The 20,557-nt window shown below is 38.6% G+C and overlaps 1 protein-coding gene across 3 annotated transcripts in view; it reads right to left on the reverse strand.

Annotated features, from left to right (window-relative positions):
- The window catches only part of LOC123794954 (mitochondrial adenyl nucleotide antiporter SLC25A24-like), a 52,884-nt gene that overhangs the window by 24,305 nt on the left and 8,022 nt on the right, over nt 1-20,557 (reverse strand). The window contains exons 3-4 of one of the 3 annotated variants that reach the window (XM_087865748.1): nt 11,910-11,920; nt 6,515-6,641 (exon numbers count right to left, since the gene is read on the reverse strand). In XM_087865748.1, the coding sequence (XP_087721874.1) occupies nt 6,515-6,641; nt 11,910-11,920 (138 nt within the window). Of the gene's footprint in view, nt 1-6,514; nt 6,642-11,909; nt 11,921-12,603; nt 12,615-20,557 lie in introns of all 3 variants that reach the window. The other 2 variants (XM_087865749.1, XM_045801354.1) reach the window with 2 other exon arrangements.

The following is a 20,557-nucleotide window of genomic DNA, read 5'->3' on the forward strand; positions in this document are numbered from 1 at the left end:
TTGTAAATTTGGCACCAAAATTCATTTGGTAGTCAATTATTTATCTGATTTTGTGTGATTATTCATTTGTTTCACTGAAGAAATATTCACGTATATAACTGCATGGTGATGCCCCAAACCTTACTTGGAGTATTACATAATATATCATACACGCACTGTGTTGCTTTTCTAAAACCCAAATTCTAAATTTCTAAACACAACCCCCTAAGGGTTTCCAATAAGAGACTGTAGATCTACAACAAATCTAGATTATTGTACCTACCTGGAAAAAATTTAAAACTAACTCTGGTTGTTTCCCAAACAAACTGAGGGCTTCAGAGGGGACAGGGGTGGGGGAATGGGATAGGCTGGTGATGGGTAGTAAGGAGGGCACATATTGCATGGTGCACTGGGTGTTATACGCAACTAATGAATCATGGAACTTTACATCAAAAACCAGGGATGTACTGTATGGTGACTAACATAATATAATAAAAAAATATTATTATTAAAAAAAAAACAGAGAGACCTGCAAAAAAAAAAAAAGCGAACTCTGAAGATCTGATTCAGGGGCATGAAAAAAAGGTCACTCAACATTTTATAAGGTAAGTTTTTAAAGAAATAATATACCTAAAATATAATACAACAAAAACTCTTTCTAACACAACCATATTCTATGTTAAATAACTCGAGTCGACTGATACATTTAATACTAGCCTACTACGCATCTCAATCTCACATCGCTAGATGTTGTAAAGGAAAAATTAAGTATTCCCTATGCTCCTCAAACTCTAAAACACTTAACTCATCATGCCACTCTCCAAGTCCAAAAAATCTTTGATCCCTCCCTTGTGTAAAACAAAGAGCTGAGGCTACTCAATCTTTTAAAATATGAGGACATTTTCATGTTAAAAAACATCAACTTAATGTCACCTAGTTGTAAAGTATGTAACACCAAAAAACTATTAATTCTGTCACATCTTCATTTCATACTTTATGAACCATAGCTGCATCTGCATACATTTATAAGTAGTATACATATGTATGAGACATATTTACTTAGCCTATAGACAAAGCCCAGTATTCATACATAGAATTTCAGATTCTTTGTGATCACTCCAAGGCCCCTAGTGTTCCAAGCTTCACAGGATGGAATTCATTGGTCTATTCCTTAGCTTAAAAATCAAACTTTTCTTCAAATGGGGAAACTGAATGCTCTGCTTTATATCCCATTACAATCCTCAAGCACTACACTCTTAATTCAATAACTTAAAAATATTTTTGAAAGTATACTATTAAAATCACTATGTTAAATGTGAGAAAAGCCAGAGATTAATAAAACAACAACCCCCAAAGAGCTTACTAGCTTGTATGGATGAACTACTTATTTTTAAAAATATATCACACAGTGCTAAATACATGTTATGTAAGAGTTATGAATAATAAGCAATGCAGGGATAAACAAGAATTAAAAACAAAAGTCACAAATGAAGTACTATAAAGGATAAACAAGAGACCGCCAAAGAAACAAAAAAGCATTTCAGCATAAGGTACAGTATGAGCAAGGTACACTTACTTGTTTAACAAAGATTGATTGAGAACTTACATACGGTACTAGAAAGCAAGATGGTAGCTACTTCGGAGGGTGGTAGTGATTTGGATGGGACACAAAAGGGCCGTTCCTGAGATGCTAGTAATATTTTACTTCTTAATCTGGATGCTGTTTCCATGTTATATGTTTGCCTCAGGAAAATTCATGGAGCTTTTACTTAGAATTTATGCACATTGCTATATGTGTTATATGTCAATGAAATCTTCCCCCCAAAACACTAAGTTATGGCTAAACCTAAAATGCTATATTAACCGGTTCTGACCTTGACTGACGATGTCCTAATTCTGCCTTTGTTCAAACTATGATCTCTCTGCTCAAGAAACCCCATCTTTTTTTTCTTTAAGATTTATTTATTTGAGAGAGAGAGAGAGAGAATGGCCGTTCAAGTTGGGGAAGGAACAGAGAGAGAAAAACTCAAGCAGACTCCTCACTGAGCACAGAGCCCAATGCAGGACTTGATCCCACGACCCTAAGATCATGACCTGAGCTGAAATCAAGAGTCAGATGCTCAACTGACTGAGCCACCCAGGTGCCCCTCAAGAAACCCTTTCTTTTCAACTTTGTTTATGTATTGATCCAACAAAATCTAAATTGTTCCTGGGCACAATTAAGCTCTCCCTATATCACTTCTACAGCAACTATCATAGTCTATCTTGTATATGTTTATCCTTAATTCACCCAAAATTGTTTACTTCTGAAGACCTTTGTTAGCACAGTTCCAAGTGCAATAGCTCACATATAGTGCTCAAAAACTGTTTACTTCATTGAGCTAAAATACATCAAGTAATTTTTACCCAAAAGAAGCTAAAAATCCAAGCTAAGATGTAGAAAAAAATTGGGTAATGAGATCCAGAATATTATCAAGGCCTATCGGCTGAAAAGGAGATTCAAAATTGTCTTTAATTATATGCATCAAGCTTTCACTGAGAATATAGACTTGAAATGGATTCAACGGAATGACAGTTATTAGACGGATGGAGAAGAGGACCACAACCATTCCAGTATTGCAATTCCAAAGAGAAATACAAAATATTCCATTCCTGTACCAGCAATTTATTGCTAAGTAACAAACTATCACAAAATTTAGTAGTTTAAAAAGGATGTATTTGATTATGGGTATGCAATCTGAGCTTGATTCAACTCATTTGCTCTTCTGCTGGTCTTGCCTGAGCCACTCATGCGAATTCATTCATTTGAAGGTTTGTTCAACTACCACTGGAAATCCAAGATGGCTTCACTCGTGTCTGTTACCTCAGATGGAAATGTAGAACAGCTGAGAACTAAATGAGAGATCTCTCCCACTGGTTAGTTAGATCTCTTTCCTGGTGGCTCAGGATGTTAAGAGAGAGTATTCCAAGAGGAGAAGCTCCAATATACAAGTACTTATTAAGTCCTGCTAATGCCCTAATGACTGAAGTAAGTCAAAACGGCCAAGCCCAGGCCTGTGTGGTTCACAAGGCTACACAAAGGCATACATCCTGGGAGATGTGACTTACTGGGAGAGCCTATGGAAAGCAAAATATTTACCCTTCCTTAGCCTCAGTGTTCTCATCTGTAAAATGCAGCTGCTATAATGACTTGTATGAGACAAAAATAAGATACAGAAAATAAAGTCCAATAATTGTTAGTTCCTTTCCTATCATTTCTTCAATCTCCAAAAAACTCCATCCAAAAAAGAATTCAATAATTACTTCATTCACATCATTATAACCGCATTCCACGGACACTTTGGCTAAACAGGAGCAGGAGCTCAGATACTACTTAGTGAGAGAAGTTAAACAGATCAGATCACATCAGGGCTTGAGCACTTCCTGCCAGTGAGTTTGATAGTACACCAGCCCACGTGCATCCTCTTGCCTTCACTGATTGGCATAAGGCCTGGAAAGCCTCCTAGGGGACAGAAAGCAGGTGGTAAAAACTGAATCCTGCATACTATTAATTTTTAACAAATATAATGTGTGATGAGCTGGAAGAGTCCCAACAGCAACAATGTCAGGAAGGAAATGAGCCAGATCCAGTAATAGAATTCAGAAGGAAATGTTGGCTCCAGGGTCAATGACACACACCTGATACCAGAAACTACCCTAGCCCAGCCAATCTGGAAGCACTTGGACACTCTGGAAGAAGGTGACTGCATGTTCATATGAACTGAGAAAGCCGTACGTTGAGGCCCCAAATATTTTGCTACTATCAGACACCTGATTAAGCATAACAGCGGGGAGGAGTTTCCTACGGCTGCCGTAACAAAGTGCCACAATCTGGGTAGATCAGAACAACAGGAATTTATGGTCTCACAGTTCTGGAGGCCAGAAGTCTGAAATCAAGTTGTCAGCAGGGCTATGCTCTCTCTGAAGATCCCAGGGAAGGATCTGCTCTGTGCTTCCCTCCGAGCTTCTGGTAGCTGCAGGTGTTCCTTGGCTTGTTGATGCATCACCCCATTCCTAACTCCATCACACCAAATGGCCACTTCACATCATCTTCCTCCATGCATATCTGCCTCTGTGTCCAAAATTTCCCCTTTATATGACACCAGTCATATTAGATATGGGGCACTACCCTAATAGCGTCATTTTAACATGACTGCTTCTGTAAAGACCTATTTCCAAATAAGGTCACAGTCTGAGGTATGGGAGGCTCAACATAACATACCTTTTTTAGGGCCCACACTATTCAACCCATACCAGAGGATGCATTGCCTTTTCCAGGCACAAAAAACGTGCTGGCCAAAGTAAATTGGCTGAGCTCTACACAAAAGTGGTCACTGAAGCAGCAACAATGATGACACAGAAAGCAGGCAGCTCAATCAGGCCTTGCACCTCTGCTTGCACTTAAGCTCTGCAGGCTGGGTAGGCAGTAGTCCTCATGCCAACAGTAGAGCTTCATACCAAATGTCACAGCCCAAAACAAATGAAGCCCATGGGAATTTGGACAGTAGCTCTACCAGAACGGTACCTCCGCAGGACTTGGGGACTGAGCTGTAATGTTCCAGTTTGATTAGCCAAGGCAGAAACGAAAAGATCTATATTGCTAATCACTGTATTACTTTCAGATCTCCGCCTTGCCTCAGAAAAAGTATTCTCTTTATCACCAAGAGCTACAAGCACAGCTTTACCAGAGACAATAGTGCATTATGTTTTTACTAATGACATTCTGATTTCACTGATAATCTGACATAGTGGATTTTCAGCTTACAAATGATGATGATGGTGGTAACCACCAATAACAGGTGAAATTCCAGAATAGCACAAGGGCAGAACTAACGGGTCTCTCTCTGTCAAATAAATAAATAAAATCTTAAAAGAAAAAAAAAAAGCAGAACTATCGGGCCAAGATCAGCAGCAATTAATGACCAGTTCTAATTGAAAGACATTAGTAAGTAGTATTTCTGAAGTTTCTGGGTACAACTTCAGTAGCAGGACCCAGAAAGGCCTAAACTTCTTTCTGGAAAGTGAATGGAAGCTTGAAGCACTGTAATTTGGGTATCACAGGTCACTAAAGCCTGTGATATTCAGGACACATTTTGTTTTACCCAAGAATCCATCAGTACAATCCTTTAAATAGCTTTTCTGGTATACTTAGAATTTTTCAATTAACAAAAACTAGATTTCTGAAAACTTAAAAACTAATACATGTGTTTCTTATATAGGGTATAATTAGGTTCTAATTATCCATGGTTGATTAGCCACATATGGATGCAGAAATGGTATTCTACTTTTACCTACAGTCTTTATGATTTAAGGGTTTGTGACAAAGCACACCTTTCCTCTGTAAATCAGCATGGATATTGATCACAATACTATGTATAAGAGTACAAGTTTGGAAACATCCCAAATGTCTTACAATACAGGAATAATTAGATAAGTCTACTCATAAATGGAATATTTCAGAGTCATTAAAAACTATGTTTGGGAAGAATATTAAATGAAATGAAAATGCTTAAATTATAACATTAAAAGAAAAAAGTAGGACATCAAACTCTATGTAGTGTGACTACAATTTCATTTAAAGAGAGAAAAGAGGGATGCCTGGGTGTCTCAGTCGGTTAAGTGTCTGTCTTTGGTTCAGTTCATGATCCTACCATCCTGGGATCAAACTCCACATGGGACTCCTTGCTCGGTGGGGAGCCAGCTTCTCCCCTGCCTGCTGCTCCCCCTGTTTGTGCTCTCTCTCTCTCTGACAAATAAATAAAATCTTAAAAAAAAAAAAAGTGTATGCTTAAAAAAAGAGAAAGAGAAACCAAGAAACAAACATAAATAAAAAGTCTAGAAGAAACTATAAAAATATATTAAAATGTTAAACCCGATCTCCAGACAGCAGGGTTACAAGTAACTTTTACTTTCTTTTAAGATCTTTTGGTTATCTAACTTTCCTGCAACCAAAATATTTTCAAAATCAGCAAGTAAACAATGGCATTTTTTTTTTAATTACCATGATACTTTCAGCGTATACATTGCAAAAGAGTGGAGAGGCCCACTCCCTAAGCCAAGAAGTTTTAAATTCAGAGGACAAATTCTTTCATTAAAAAAATAGTAACCGGGGGTGCTGGGTGACTCAGTCAGTTAAGCATCTGCCTTCAGCTCGGGTCATGATCCCAGGGGTCCTGGGATTGAGCCCCACATGGGACTCCGTGCTCATCGGGGATTCTGCTTCTCCCTCTCCCTCAGCCCCTCCCCCTGCTTGTGCTCTCTCTCTCAAATAAATAAATTAAATATTTAAAAATATAGTAACCACACAAAAATTATAGCACTAATAAATATAGTTTATATATTATTCTCAGAAAGAAAAAATTACTACTAGACATGCAATAGAAATAACTGAATCTCTAATGGTACAAAGAAGTTAAAGGCTGATAAAACAATGTCCTTTAGTACTGACAATTATCATTCATGTTAAGCTAATCGTGAATAAAACACAAACACACACCATCATTATTTTTGTCCAGACTATTAAATGCCAGCCTCATTTTTTTCTCGTGGTCTTTAAGGTAGTGCAAAAATTCTCCAAAGTCCAATCCTGAATCCTCATTGGTATTTCCAGCTTTAAAAATGTCCTATAAGAAAGAAAAAACTCATTGCAGAGACATATTGCAAGTAAACCCACAGTAGCATGCTAACATTGGCACATTTCACTCATATTAATTATTATCTTAGTTTTTCAGATACAGCTACAAGGCTAAGAACATTTGTGATTTTTTAACTTGTGCAATACTAGAGTCAATACCCACCATGTCATTCCAAATAATTCTGAATTTATAAGTAGGTATTTACCAGAGGTAAACAACGAATGCCAAGTGCCTTCAGAGAAGAAAGATACTAAGATACATCATCCTTGCCATCAGAGACCTCACACTCTATTAACTAAATGAGAGAAGATACTTAAATTTCTGGGAGGACTTAAGATAGTGGAGTAGTAAGGGGACCCTGCACTTCCTCCTCCCTCGAATACAGCTAGCTCAACATCAAATCATTTTGAACACCTAGGAAATCAATCTGAAGATTAAGAAAACAATTTGCACAATTGGAGGGAGAAAACATGGCAGATGCAAGGTTCAGAGCTATGAATTGGGGGACAGAAAAGCTGCAGTGCCACAGAGGAGAGGGAGCACTTTTCGTGGAACAAAATTGGGGAGGGAGGGAGAGAATAGGGGAAGGGTCTGCGCAACATGTCCTGGTGTAGGGATCCCCTGGGTGGCACTGGAGAGAAAGCTCCCCTTCCCAGAGTACATTTGGAAGAGGGTTGCTTTTTTTTTATATTTTATTTATTCATTTGAGAGAGAGAGAGACTGAAACAGTGACAGAGAGCATGAGTGGGGAGGAGAGGGAGAAGCAGGCTCCTGTGGAGCAGGGATCTTGAGGCGGGGCTTGATCCCAGGACCCAGAATCATGACCTGAGCCGAAGGCAGACGCCAACACACTGAGCCACCCAGGCACCCCTGGAAGAGGGTTTTTGCCTCTCCAAGGACAAAAGGCCCACCAGGCACCACTGAGCAGCAGTTCAACAGCAGGGAACAGAAGCATGGGCGGAGGGCAGATAACCTGGTTGCTTTTCCCTGTGCGTCACCACAGTCTCCAGACACCTGTGCAGCCCGGGCAACAGCTTTTCTGGGACAGAACAGTGCCGGGTGCATGGCTGTGAGGCTCTTCTACAGGGGAGGGGAGCAGGTCCACACCTTGCTGTGCCCTTTAAGATCTGGAGTTTTGAAACCCAGCCATTGGCCAGAGATAAAACACAGGAGAACTGCGGTGCCAGGCTTGCCTGCAGCGGGCACAGACAGGTTGAGGGCAGGGATCTGATGAAAGCCTGGGACAAAGGAGAAGAGATTGTTCTCTTTTCTGTGAGGGCCACCTAAACAGGGAGGCCGTGAGTACCCCTCCCTGCAGATGAGAAGGCTGGGTGACACCATCTTCCACCCCACCCCCCACCAGCACTGTTGGACTTCAGAGAGAAACACAGCACCTCTGGTGGAAAGTGCTTACACCAAACCTTACACCAAACCCCGGCCCCCTGCATCTGGCAGGGGCATCTTTACAAGGGCAGGTCTGACTGAGACAGAGCAGTGGGCTTCTCCCTCAGATCAACACAGTCCTGCCTTGTGTACCAGGTCTACTGATCAGAGAGAGTGCTCCAAAGTGTCAGCTTCAGTTCTGGTGGAACTGGTTTTCTTTATTTTTTCTTTTCTTTTTTTTTCTTTTGGAATCAGGGTCATAGTTTTTTGTTCATTTGTTGGTTTGTTTACTTGTTTCCTTTTCTCATTTTTTGGATCAGGCTTCTTTCTTTTCTTTTCTTTTTTCCTTCTTTCTTTTTCTTTGGACTCAGGCTTATACTTTTTTGTTTGTCTGTTTATAGTTTCTTTTCCTTTTCTCTTTTCTTGGATCAGGCCTTTTTTTTTTTCTTTTTTAGTCATATCTTAACAAACAAATCAAAGCACACCTAGTTAAAAGACCAAACACGGGGCACCTGGGTGGCACAGTCGTTAAGCGTCTGCCTTCGGCTCAGGGCATGATCCCGGCATTCTGGGATCGAGCCCCACATCAGGCTCCTCTGCTAGGAGCCTGCTTCTTCCTCTCCCACTCCCCCTGCTTGTGTTCCCTCTCTCGCTGGCTGTCTCTGTCAAATAAATAAATAAAATCTTTAAAAAAAAAAAAAAGTCCAAACACTCCCCACTGCAAGGAAGGAGGACCTCTGCAGAGGCCTGACCTGTGGAAAAGAGCAGCCAAAACACAACAGCAGAGTGTACACAGTATACACCAGAAACACTTCCTGAAATGCCAGGTCCTGGACAGTGTATGACCCCTTTTTAATACAGTATTACTCTCAGGAGCAGGAAACATAACAAACTTTCATAACATGTGAAAGACAGAAACCTAGACATAATGACAAGATTGAGGAATTCTCCCCAAAAGAAAGATCAAGAAGAAAGCACAGCCAGGGATTTACTCAAAACAGATATAAGCAATATATCTGAACAAGAATTTAGAGCAATAGTCATAAAAATACTAGCTGGGCTTGAAAGAAGCATAGAAGACACCAGAGAAACGCTGGCTGCAGTGATAAAAGACCTAAAAACTAGTCAGGCTGAAATTTTAAAAATGCTATAACTGAGATGCAAAACTGACTGGATGTAATCACAATGATAATGGAAGAGGCAGAGAAATGAATAGATGATTTAGAAGATGAAATTATGGAAAATAATGAGGCTGAAAAGAAGAGGGAAAGACAATTATTAGATCATGAATATAGACTTAGGGAATTCAGCAATTCTACAAAATGCAATAATATCCACATCATAGGAGCCCCAGAAGAAGAAGACCAGGAAAAGGGGGCAGAAGGTTTATTTGAACAAATTATAGCTAAGAACTTCCCTAATCTGGGGAAGGCAACAGGCATTCAAGTCCAAGAGGCACAGAGAACTCCCCTCAAAATCAGCAACCAAAAAAAGTCAACACCAAGACATATCATAGTGAAACTTGTAAGATACACAGATAAAGAGAGAATTCTGAAAGCAACTAGGGACAAAAAGTCCTTAAACTATAAGGGTAGCCACATAAGCTTAATAGCAGATCTGACCACAGAAATCTGGTAGGCCAGAAGAGAGTGGCATGATATATTCAACGTGCTGAATGGGAAAAACATGCACCCAAAAATACTATATCCAGCAAGACCGTCAGTCAGAATAAAAGGAAAGATAAAGAGTTTCCAAGACAAGCAAAGTCTAAACGAGTTCATGAATACAAAACCAGCTCTGCAAGGAATATTAAAAGAAACACTTTGAGCAGGAAAGAGACACCAAAAGCAACAAAGACTAGAAAGGAACAATCTACAGGATCAGTGACTTTATAGATAATACAATGGCACTAAATTCATATCTATCAATAATCACTCTGAATGTGAATGGACTAAATAATCCAATCAAAAGACAAAGGGTAAAGACCCATCAATACACTGCTTACAAGAGACTCATTTTAGGGGCACCTTGGTGGCTCAGTTGGTTAAGCAACTGCCTTCAGCTCAGGTTGATCCTGGGGTCCTGAGATCGAGTCCTGAGTTGGGCTCCCTGCCCAGCAGGAAGTCTGCTTCTCCCTCTCCCTTTGCCCCTGACCCCCGCTCATGCTCTCTCGCTCACTTTCTCTCTCTCAAATAAATAGTTTTTTTAAAAAAAGACTCAGACCCAAAGACACCTCCAGATGGAAAGTGAGGGGGTAGAGAACCATCTATCATGCTAATGGACGTCAAAAGAAAACTGGAGTAGCCATACTAATATCAGACAAACTAGATTTTAAACCAAAGTCTGCAATAAGAGATGAAGAAGGCCACTATATCATAATAAAGGGGTCTATCCAACAAGAGGATCTAACAACTATAAATATTTATGCCCCAACTTGGTAGCAGCCAAATATATAAATCAATTACTAGTGAACTTAAAGAAACTCATTGATAATAATACAATAATAGTAAGGGACTTTAACACCCCACTCACAGCAATGGAGAGATCTTCTAAACAGAAGATCAACAAGGAAATGGCTTTGAATGACACCCTGGACCAGATGGAACTTATAGACACATTCAAAACATTTCATCCTAAAGCAGCAGAATACACATTCTTGTCAAGTGCACATGGAACATTCTCCAGAAAAGATCACATACTGGTTCACAAATCAGGCCTCAACCAGTACAGAAAGATTAAGATAATATCATGCATATTTTCAGACCACAATGCTATGAAACTTGAAGAACACAATTTGGAAAGAACAAAGAACACAAGAAAAAGAACACACGAGAACAAATTTGGAAAGACCACAAATACTTAGGGATTAAAGGGTATCTCCACTAAAGACTGAATGGGTTAACCAGGAAATTAAATAAGAAATTTAAAAATACATGGAAATAAATGCAAATGAAAACACAACAGTCCAAACCTTTGGGACACAGCAAAGGCAGTCATAAGAGGGAAGTATGTAGCAATACAGGCATTCCTCAAGTAGCAAGAAAAGTCTCAAATCACAATCTAACCCTACACCTAAAGGAGCTGGAAAAAAGAACAGCAAATAAGGCCTAAAACCAGCAGAAGAACGGAAATAATCAAGATTAGAGCAGAAATAAGTGATCTAGAAATCAAAAAACCAGTAGAACAGATCAATGATACCAAGAGCTGTCTCTCTGAAAGAATTAACCAAATTGATAAACTCCTAGCCAGACTTATCAAAAACAAAAGAGAAAGGACCCAATAAATAAAATCATGAATGAGAGAGGAGAGATCACAACCAACACCACAGAAATATAGTTATGAGAGAATATTTATACTCTAACAAATTGGGCAATCTGGAAGAAATGGATAAATTTCTAGAAACATATAAATTACCAAAACTGGAACAGGAATAGAAAATTTGAATGGACCAATAACCAGCAAAGAAATTGAATCAGTAATCAAAAATCTCCCAACAAACAAGAATCCAGGGCAAGATGGCTTCCCAGGGGAATTCTACCAAACACCTCAAGAAGAATTAATACCTATTCTTCTGAGGCTATTTCAAAAATTAGAAATGGAATGAAAACTTCCAAACTCATTCTATGAGGCCAAAATTACCTTGATTCCAAAACCAGACAAAGACCCCACTAAAAAGGAGAATTACAGACCAATATCCCTGATGAACATGGATGAAAAATTCTTAACAAGACACTAGCTAATCAAATCCAACAGTACATTAAAAGGATTATCCACCATGATCGAGAGGGATTTATTCCTGGGCTGTAGGAGTGGTTCAACATCTGCAAATCAATCAATGTGATATACCACATTAATAAAAGAAAGGATAAGAACCATACGGTCCTCTCAATACATGCAGAAAAAGCATTTAACAAAATACATCATCCTTTCTAGATAGAAACCCTTAAGAGCGGAGGGATAGAAGGAACATCAACATCATAAAGGTCATATATGAAAGGCCCACAGCTAATATTCTCAATGGGCAAAAACTGAGAGCTTTTCCCTAAGGTCAGGAACACACAGGGATGTCCACGCTCATCACTGTTGCTCAACATAGTATTAGAAGTCCTAGCCTCAGCAATCAGACAACAACAACAACAAAAATAAAAGGCATCCAAATCAGGAAGGAAGAAGTTAAACTTTTACTCTTTGCAGAAGACATGATACTCTATGTAGAAAACCTGAAAGACTCCACCAAAAAATTGCTAGAACTGATACATGAATTCAGCAAAGTCACAGGATATAAAATCAATGTACAGAAATCTGTTGCATATCTATACACTAATAATGCAACAGCAGAAAAGAAATCAGGGAGTCAATCCCATTTATGACTGCATCAAAAATGATAAGATACCTATGAATAAACCTAACCAAAGAGGCAAAGGATCTCTACTCAGAAAACTATAGAACACTTATGAAAGAAACTGAAGAAGACACAAAGGAATGGAAAAACATTCCATGCTCATGGATTAGAAGAACAAATATTGTTAAAACATTAAACTGGATAGAAAATGCAGAAGAATGAAACTGGACCACTTTCTTACACCCAAAGTAAGTTCAAAATGGATGAAAGACCTAAATATAAGAAGGAAACCATCAAAATCTTAGAGCAGAAAACAGGCAGCAATCTCTTTAACCACAGCCAGAGCAACTTCTTACTAGACATGTCTCCAGAGGCAAGGGAAACAAAAACAAAAATGAACTATTAGGACTTCATCAAAATAAAAGGCTTCTGTGCAGTGAGGGAAACAATCAACAAAACTAAAAGACAACTGACAGAATGGGAGAAGATATCTGCGAATGACATATCACATAAAGGGTTAATGTGTAGAATCTATAAAGAACTCATCAAAATCAACACACACAAAATAAATAATCCAGTTAAGAAATGGGCAGAAGACATGAACAGACATTAAGAAGACATATGAATGGCTACCAGACTCATGAAAAAATGCTCAGCATCACTCGGCATCAGGGAAATGCAAATCAAAACCACAATGAGATATCACCTCACACCTGTCAGAATGGCCAAAATTAACAACTTAGGAAACAAGAGATATTGGCGAGGATGTGGGGGAAGGGGAACCCCTCACTGTTGGTGAGAATGCAAACTGGTCCAGCCACTCTGGAAAACAGTATGGAGGTTCCTCAAAAAGTTAAAAAGAGAATTACCTTACAATCCGGGAATCACACTACTGGGCATTTACCCAAAAAACACCAAAAAACTAATTCAAAGGGATACATGTATCCCTACACTTATTGCAGCATTATTTAAAATAGCCAAATTATGGAAGCAGCCCAAGTGTCCATCAATAGATGAATGGATAAAGCTGTGGTATATACATACAATGGAATATGATTCAGCCAAAAAAAGAATGAAATCTTGCTATTTGCAACAACATGGATGGAGCTAGAAAGTATTATGCTGAGTGAAATTAAGTCAAAGAAGGACAAACACCATATGATTTCACTCATACGTGGAATATAAGGAACAAACAAATGAGCAAAAGGAGAAAAAAGAGGGAAAGAAGCAAACCAAGAAACAGACTCTTAACTCTAGAGAACAAACTGATAGTTAGAGGGGTGTCTGCACGGAGTGGGGAAATGGGGTTTTCTTGTGCACTTGTTATGGTAAGCACCAGGTGATGTATGGAATCATTGATTCACTATATTGTACACCTGAAACTAATATTACACTGCATGTTAACTAACTGGAATTTAAATAAAAACTTTAAAAAAACAAAACAGGGTGCCTGGGCAGCTCAGTCACAGTTAAGCATCAGTCTCTTGATTTTGGCTCAAGTTATGATCTCAGGGTCTTGAGCTCAAGCCCTACGTGAGGCTCTCCACTCAGCAGGGAGTCTGCTTGAGATTCTCTCCCTCTCCCTCTGCCCCTCCTCTCTCTCTCTCAAATAAATAAAATCTTAAAAAAAAAAAAAGGAACCCAGCAAACAAAAAGTTAAAGAATGAGGATGAAGTCCTTCTATAGCTACAATCACTTGTGTGATTTGAAATGTGACATTGGATGATCAATTAAAATTCTTTTTAAAAGGCTTCTTTTTTTAAAACAAGATTTTATTTATTTATTTGACAGATAGCGAGAGTGTATGAGCACATAAGCAGGGGGAGTGGCAGGCAGAGGGAGACAGAGAAGCAGGCTGGAGTCTGCTGGGAGCCTGACACAGGGCTCCATCCCAGGACCCTGGGATCATGACCTGAGCTGAAGGCAGAAGCTTAACGACTGAGCCACCCAGGTGCCCCTAAAAAGACTTCTTTATAAAAGAGGAAAAAAAAAAAAAGCTCTATGAGTGAGTAGGGATCAGTCCCTTCTTCAGGATATCCCACTGTGCTGGATAAAGCCACTTAAAAGTGAATTTTGTCACCATGCGAAGACAAATTCTCCAGTACCCTAAGTGTCTTTCAAAGTATGATTTATTACCTCCAATAATGCTTAAATATAGGATAAAATTATCCAATCACTTTTCAAATAAACTTGTCAGGAAAGTATAAATCATAGCTCGGTGAGAGACAAGGAAACTCTTAATATCCTGCTTTGTATCCATTCAGAGTATGAATTAATCAATCATGCTCAGAATGAAGTGAACAACTGAGGTGCCTCACACTCTTAAAAATAACTTTAGTTTGTGGAAAAAAAGAAGAATGAAATCCTGCCATTTGCAACAACAAGGATGGAGTTAGAAAGTGTAATGCTAAGCAAAATAAGTCAAAGACAAACACCATATGATCTCACTCATATGTGGAATTTAAAAAACAACCAAGCAAAGAAAAAAAAGAGAGGGAGAGAGAGACAAACCAAGAAACAGACTCTTAACTATAGAGAACAAACTGATGGTTACCAGAAGGGAGGTGGGAGGGGGAAGAGGATTAAAGAGTACACTTATCATGATGAAAATAAAATAAAGTGAAATGAAGTAAAGTAAAATACAATGAAAAAAAGGAAGAAAAGAAAACACAGCTAACACTTCCAGAAAAACAAATGGCCAATGCTGAAGACAAGCTATCCAGTGCGTCTGTGTTCAGTACCCGAACATCAAAGGAATGTATGGCTGTGAAGTAAGCTTTTATATTTGACTCCCTGAACGACTCTGGCTGTAAGCGCCAGAGAAGCTTGTGGAAGTCCTGGGCTTACTGAAGAAATCATGTGACTATCACATGCTTAAGGTTTATAATTTATGGCTGCATTTGAGGGAAAATAAATTGATTCATTTTGAAAATGAAGCCAGTGTGTTAGATTCCAGAAGGGGTGATGTGTGTATTCTTTTTAGGGTACAAAATATGAAAAGCCACTGGCCTTTCGGTCATTTTTCTGTTCTGTGAAGAAAGAAAAATCCCACCCTGCCCTTAACTCTGTTACATTCTTTCTATTAGAACCAGTTTCATTCACATTGACTACCCGGGAAGATTTCAGGAAACTTATTCTTTCCAATTTTAGTTTATGTGCTGCCGCAACAAGCACCTGGAAACATATTCTTAATCAGCGTGCACTCATTTGTTCTTGTTGAATGACATGAATGTGCATCTCCTGACCAGGCTGATGGCTGTTAAAATTCAGAGGCAGGAAGTCCTGACTGCTGGTGTGACGTGGTGGTGCATTGTTTTTCTACCCAAACTTGGCAGGGCCTCTGATTATTAAAAAAATCTTTGCCAGATACTTTGATCTAATTGCTGGTACTGCTAAGCGGTAAGCAAATGAAGCGTCAGATAATGAAAAAGTTTTTTAAAGATTTATTTAGAGTGGGGAAAGGGGCAGACGGAGAAAGAATCTTAAGCAGACCCCACGCCCAGCACAGAGACAGATGCAGGGCTGGATCTCACAACCCTGAGATCATGACCTGAGCTGAAATCAGGAGTCAGACGCTTAACTGACTGAGCCACCCAGGAGCCCCACTTCACCCACCATTTTTAACCCATTTCTTTTGCCACCCTAAATGTTCGCTCAAAGATGGGGATCTCAAGCTGACCTAGATCCTTTTAGTTGAAAGATCTCTTAAAAGCCATCTAGCCTGCTGTCCTCAATTCTATAACTGAGGAAATAAAACCCCGGGAAAGCTGAGGGTTTTTTTTCACCCTCACACTACAGGGTAGGTGGAGGTAGAGCCAGGATTCTCTCACATCTCCCCTTCCTTATATGTGACATGCCAGCTATGCACTCTGAGGCAGCCAGTGAAGGTAACAGGGTGGTCTGGCTTCTTTATCTGGTCAACATTCTGATTACATTTCTTTCTAACTTGATAGAAGTCATATTTAATTTTATTTTATTTTGAGTAAGAAGAACCTTATAAACCCCATCCATTTATGTGAATTACCATCTAGTTTCTTTAGAATTATGAAACAGTGGTTTATATTAACAGGGAAAACATTGTAATAATGCAGAATTATTCTTTCGGGATACAGTAGTAATCATGAAGAACATGGGGGTCTTTTCATAGAATTCCCAAACTGCAAACACTTTTTGGGTCCTAAGTCAAATTGCTAAAAATTTTAAACCTAATATTTGTATCACCAACTTTTCTTTAACAGTATTCTTTTTGTCATTTAGTTATTAATTTTCCTGGCTGTGATATATGTTCTATGAAATGAAATACATGCTTTTTTTGAAAGTTGAGTCTCATGAATTGAAATTGCTGAGGTCCTTCATGTTTGTCATATTCACTAAAGTAGTTGGCACAAAATGCCTCAAAACCTAGAGCAGTAGCTTTATGTACATGCTCTGAGAGCATGCCTAGTATGCGTTTGGAAACATCAAGAATGCCAACGTTGCTCAAACGATTAGGGCTCACTGTAATACAGTGAGTGAAGAAGAGAGGGAGTGAGAAATGGAAGAAAACAGGAGATGAGGCCAGAGAGGTGTATGTAATTAGGGAGTATTATAAATTATCTTGTTTGTTTATTGTTTAATGCCTGCCTCTACTACTAAAACATATGCTCTAAGAAATAAGGACTTTGTCTGTCTAGTTCATCACTACACCCCAAATACATAGAACAGTTTCTGACATACAATGGGTAATCAATAATTGCTGAATAAAGCCTAAAAATGTGGAGAAATAATATAAAGAAAACATGTTGTGGGGGCGCCTGGGTGGTACAGCGGTTAAGCATCTGCCTTCGGCTCAGGGCGTGATCCCAGCGTTACGGGATCGAGCCCCACATCAGGCTCCTCCGCTATGAGCCTGCTTCTTCCTCTCCCACTCCCCCTGCTTGTGTTCCCTCTCTCTTTGGCTGTCTCTATCTCTGTCGAATAAATAAATAAAATCTTTAAAAAAAAAAAAGAAAACATGTTGTGGATTTTATATAATCATTCTTTGGCTTACTTAAGAATGGTTCACCACTTAAGTTGTTCCCAAATTTTCACTATTATTATAAGACACTGTGCTACAATGAATATTCTTGTGAGATTAAAATCTTTGAATTGCAATTGTTTGGAACATAGGTTCCCAGAAAGAAAATTGCCAAATTGTCATCTAAAAAGGGAATATCAAAAAACTATGATTGCAAAAAAAAAAGGAGGGGGGAGGGAAAGTAATGTCAAAAAGCTGATAGCCTTTCTTCTAAGATCAAGAACAAGACAAGGATGTCCACTCTTGCCACTTTTACTCAACATAGTACTGGGAAGTCCTAGCCATGGCAATCACACAAGAAAAAGAAATGAAAGGCATGCATATTGGTAAGGAAGAAATTAAACTGTCGCTATTGACAGATGACATGGTACTATACAGAGAAAATTCCAAAGGCTACACACACACACACACACACACACACACACACACACAATTATAAGTAATAAACAAATTCAGTGAAGTTGCAAGATACCAAATTAACACCCAGAAATTGGTTGTTTTTCTATCACTAATAATGAAGTAGCAGAAAGAGAAATTAAGAAAACAATCCCATTTACCCATTCACAATTGCACCAAAAAGAATAAAATACCTAGGAATAAAATTAACTAAGGAGGTATAAGACTTATACTCTGAAACTATAAAACAATGATAAAAGAAAAAAAATGATGAAAGAGATTGAAGACAACACAAATGAAAGACATTCCATGCTCATGGATTGTTAAAATTAATATTGCTAAAATATCCATACTACCCAAAGCAATCTATAGACTCAATACAACCCCTATCAAAATAACAATATTTTTCACAGAACTAGAGCAAATAATCCTAAAGATTCTGTGGAACCACAAAAGATCCTGAATAGCCAAAGCAATCCTGAGAAAGAAGAACAAAGCTGGAGGTATCACAATTCTGGATTTCAGGATATACTAGGAAAGCTGTATTAATCAAAACAGTATGGTACTGGCACAAAAAATAGACACACTGATCAATGGAACATAGAGAAATAAAGAAATAAACCCACAAGATTGAAAAATCTCTTCCGGGAGTGCCTGGGTGGCTCAGTCAGTTGAGTAATGATTTTTTCTCAGGTCATGATCTCAGGGTCGTAAGATTGAGCCCCGCCTTGGACTCTGAGCTAAGCATGGAGCCTGCTTAAGATTCTCTCTATCCCTTTAGGGTGCTGGGTGGCAGAGTGGGTTAAGCATCTTGGTTTCAGCTCAGGTTGTCATTTCAGGGTTGTGAGATGGAACCCCTCATCGGGCTCACACTCAGCATGGAGTCGGCTTGGGATGCCCTCTCCCTCTCCCCCTCCTGCTTGTGCTTGTTCTCTTTCTCTCTCTGTCTCTAAAAATAAATAAATCTGAAAAAAAAAAAGATTCTCTCCCTCTATCTCTGCCTCCTCCCTGCCCCCCCCACATGTGCTTTCTGTCTCTCAAATAAAAAAAAAGAAAAATATCCTCTACTCATTTGTTCATTTTCCTGAAATAATTAGTCCTTCTCTACCAATTTCACTTATTCCTCTTCCACTCCCTTCACTGGACAAGTCTTTCAAAGCAATTTATAATTTTCTATTGTAGTGTTTGTTTAATGAAGTTCCAAGATATATATATTTTTTCCTTTGGAAAACAGGTCAACTTGTATTCCTAAGATGTTATACTGTGTACACCATGGAGTTTTAAAGGGCATAGAGGTTACTAGGAGTAAGAGAGATCAGAAAATGTTTTCTTCTCCTTGGAACCTTTTAAACACTTTTATGTTAGAACTGTTAAGTAGCATTTTCTACCAACTGGCTTGAATGACTAATTTTTCCTCCTTTGCCAATAAATACATTTTTATTCTACTACAGTTAAATTTTTAGAAATTATTCTAATAATGGAGTAATTTTTTGCTATAGTTCATTTACATCCCATCATTAATCACACCAGCTCATTCAAAACATTTTTATTGTAGATTAAAGTTGACTTAAAGTCATATGCCAATTCTAAAAATACATGTAGGAACCACATGCTTTCCTATGCATTACATTTGCTAATAGGTCACAAAACAATTAGAGGCTAAAATGAAGAAAGCTTTTTGAAGTAGTACAAGGAAATCTTACAGTGAAGGACAACAGTTTTATTTTTATAAGGCATAAAAAATGCAGAAATGTAAGTTGTTTTTAAAAATAAGAGCTTGCACAGGGTGCCCGGGTGGTTTAGTCAGTTAAGCATTTGACTCCTAATTTCAGCTCGGGTCATGATCTCAGGGTTGTGGGTTCAAGCCCCATGTTGGGCTCCTGACTCAGTGGGGAGTCTGCTTCTCTCCCTCTCCCTCTTCCCCTTGCGCTCGCTTCCATGCTCTCCCCCTGTCTCTCTCTCTCTCTCTCTAAAATAAATAAATAAATCTTAAAAAAAAAAAAAAAAGAGCTTGCTCATTTTCCCAAGGGTCAATGAGGTTCATTTCTCCATATTATTTACATTATCAAGAGAATTCAAATGAGAATTTTGAAACTTAGAACTCTTGTTTTTTATACATGAGAAAACATAAATTTAAAATGAAATGTAAAATGTAAACTACCTAAGATAGTACCCAACACATGGTAAATGATCAATAAATGTTAGTTCTGTCACTTTTCTTCTTGCCTTGTCAATGGTCAAATGAATAGCCAGAGGCTTATCTGTATGGTTTGTAACATTATTGGACAAGAGGCTGGCCTAATTCAAAATTTTATGTTATGTACGCCATTTCATAAAGTTATGGGTGAACTTTTCAACTCACCTATTTTTAATTAAAGTTAGTGTGTATATATAAGCCCACCTGTGGGTTCAGCTGAGATTGCTGTTGGGGAGGGAACTGCTCATACCACTGGGCCTTCTCAGACCCTCCCCAGCCATGCTCCCTTTCTAGTGTTTCAGAATCTCCCACATTCCCAGTAAGATCTGTAGAAATGGAAATCTTTTTGCCCTATTTCCACCACCCTCCAGCCCTGTGGATATAAATTAGTGCAATAATAACAGCTAACATTTACTAAGTGATGATTATTATGTGTCCTCATTGTGCTAAAAAAAAGCCTTACCTCGTTTAATCCTAACAACCACCCTATAAGGTGGGTTCCAGTTTTATTAGGGAAATTTACCCAAGTG

The sequence above is a fragment of the Ursus americanus genome, chromosome 12 (genome assembly GCF_024610735.1).
Source record: "Ursus americanus isolate L20-20 chromosome 12, mUrsAme1.1.p, whole genome shotgun sequence".
In the NCBI taxonomy this organism is placed as follows: Eukaryota; Metazoa; Chordata; class Mammalia; order Carnivora; family Ursidae; genus Ursus; species Ursus americanus.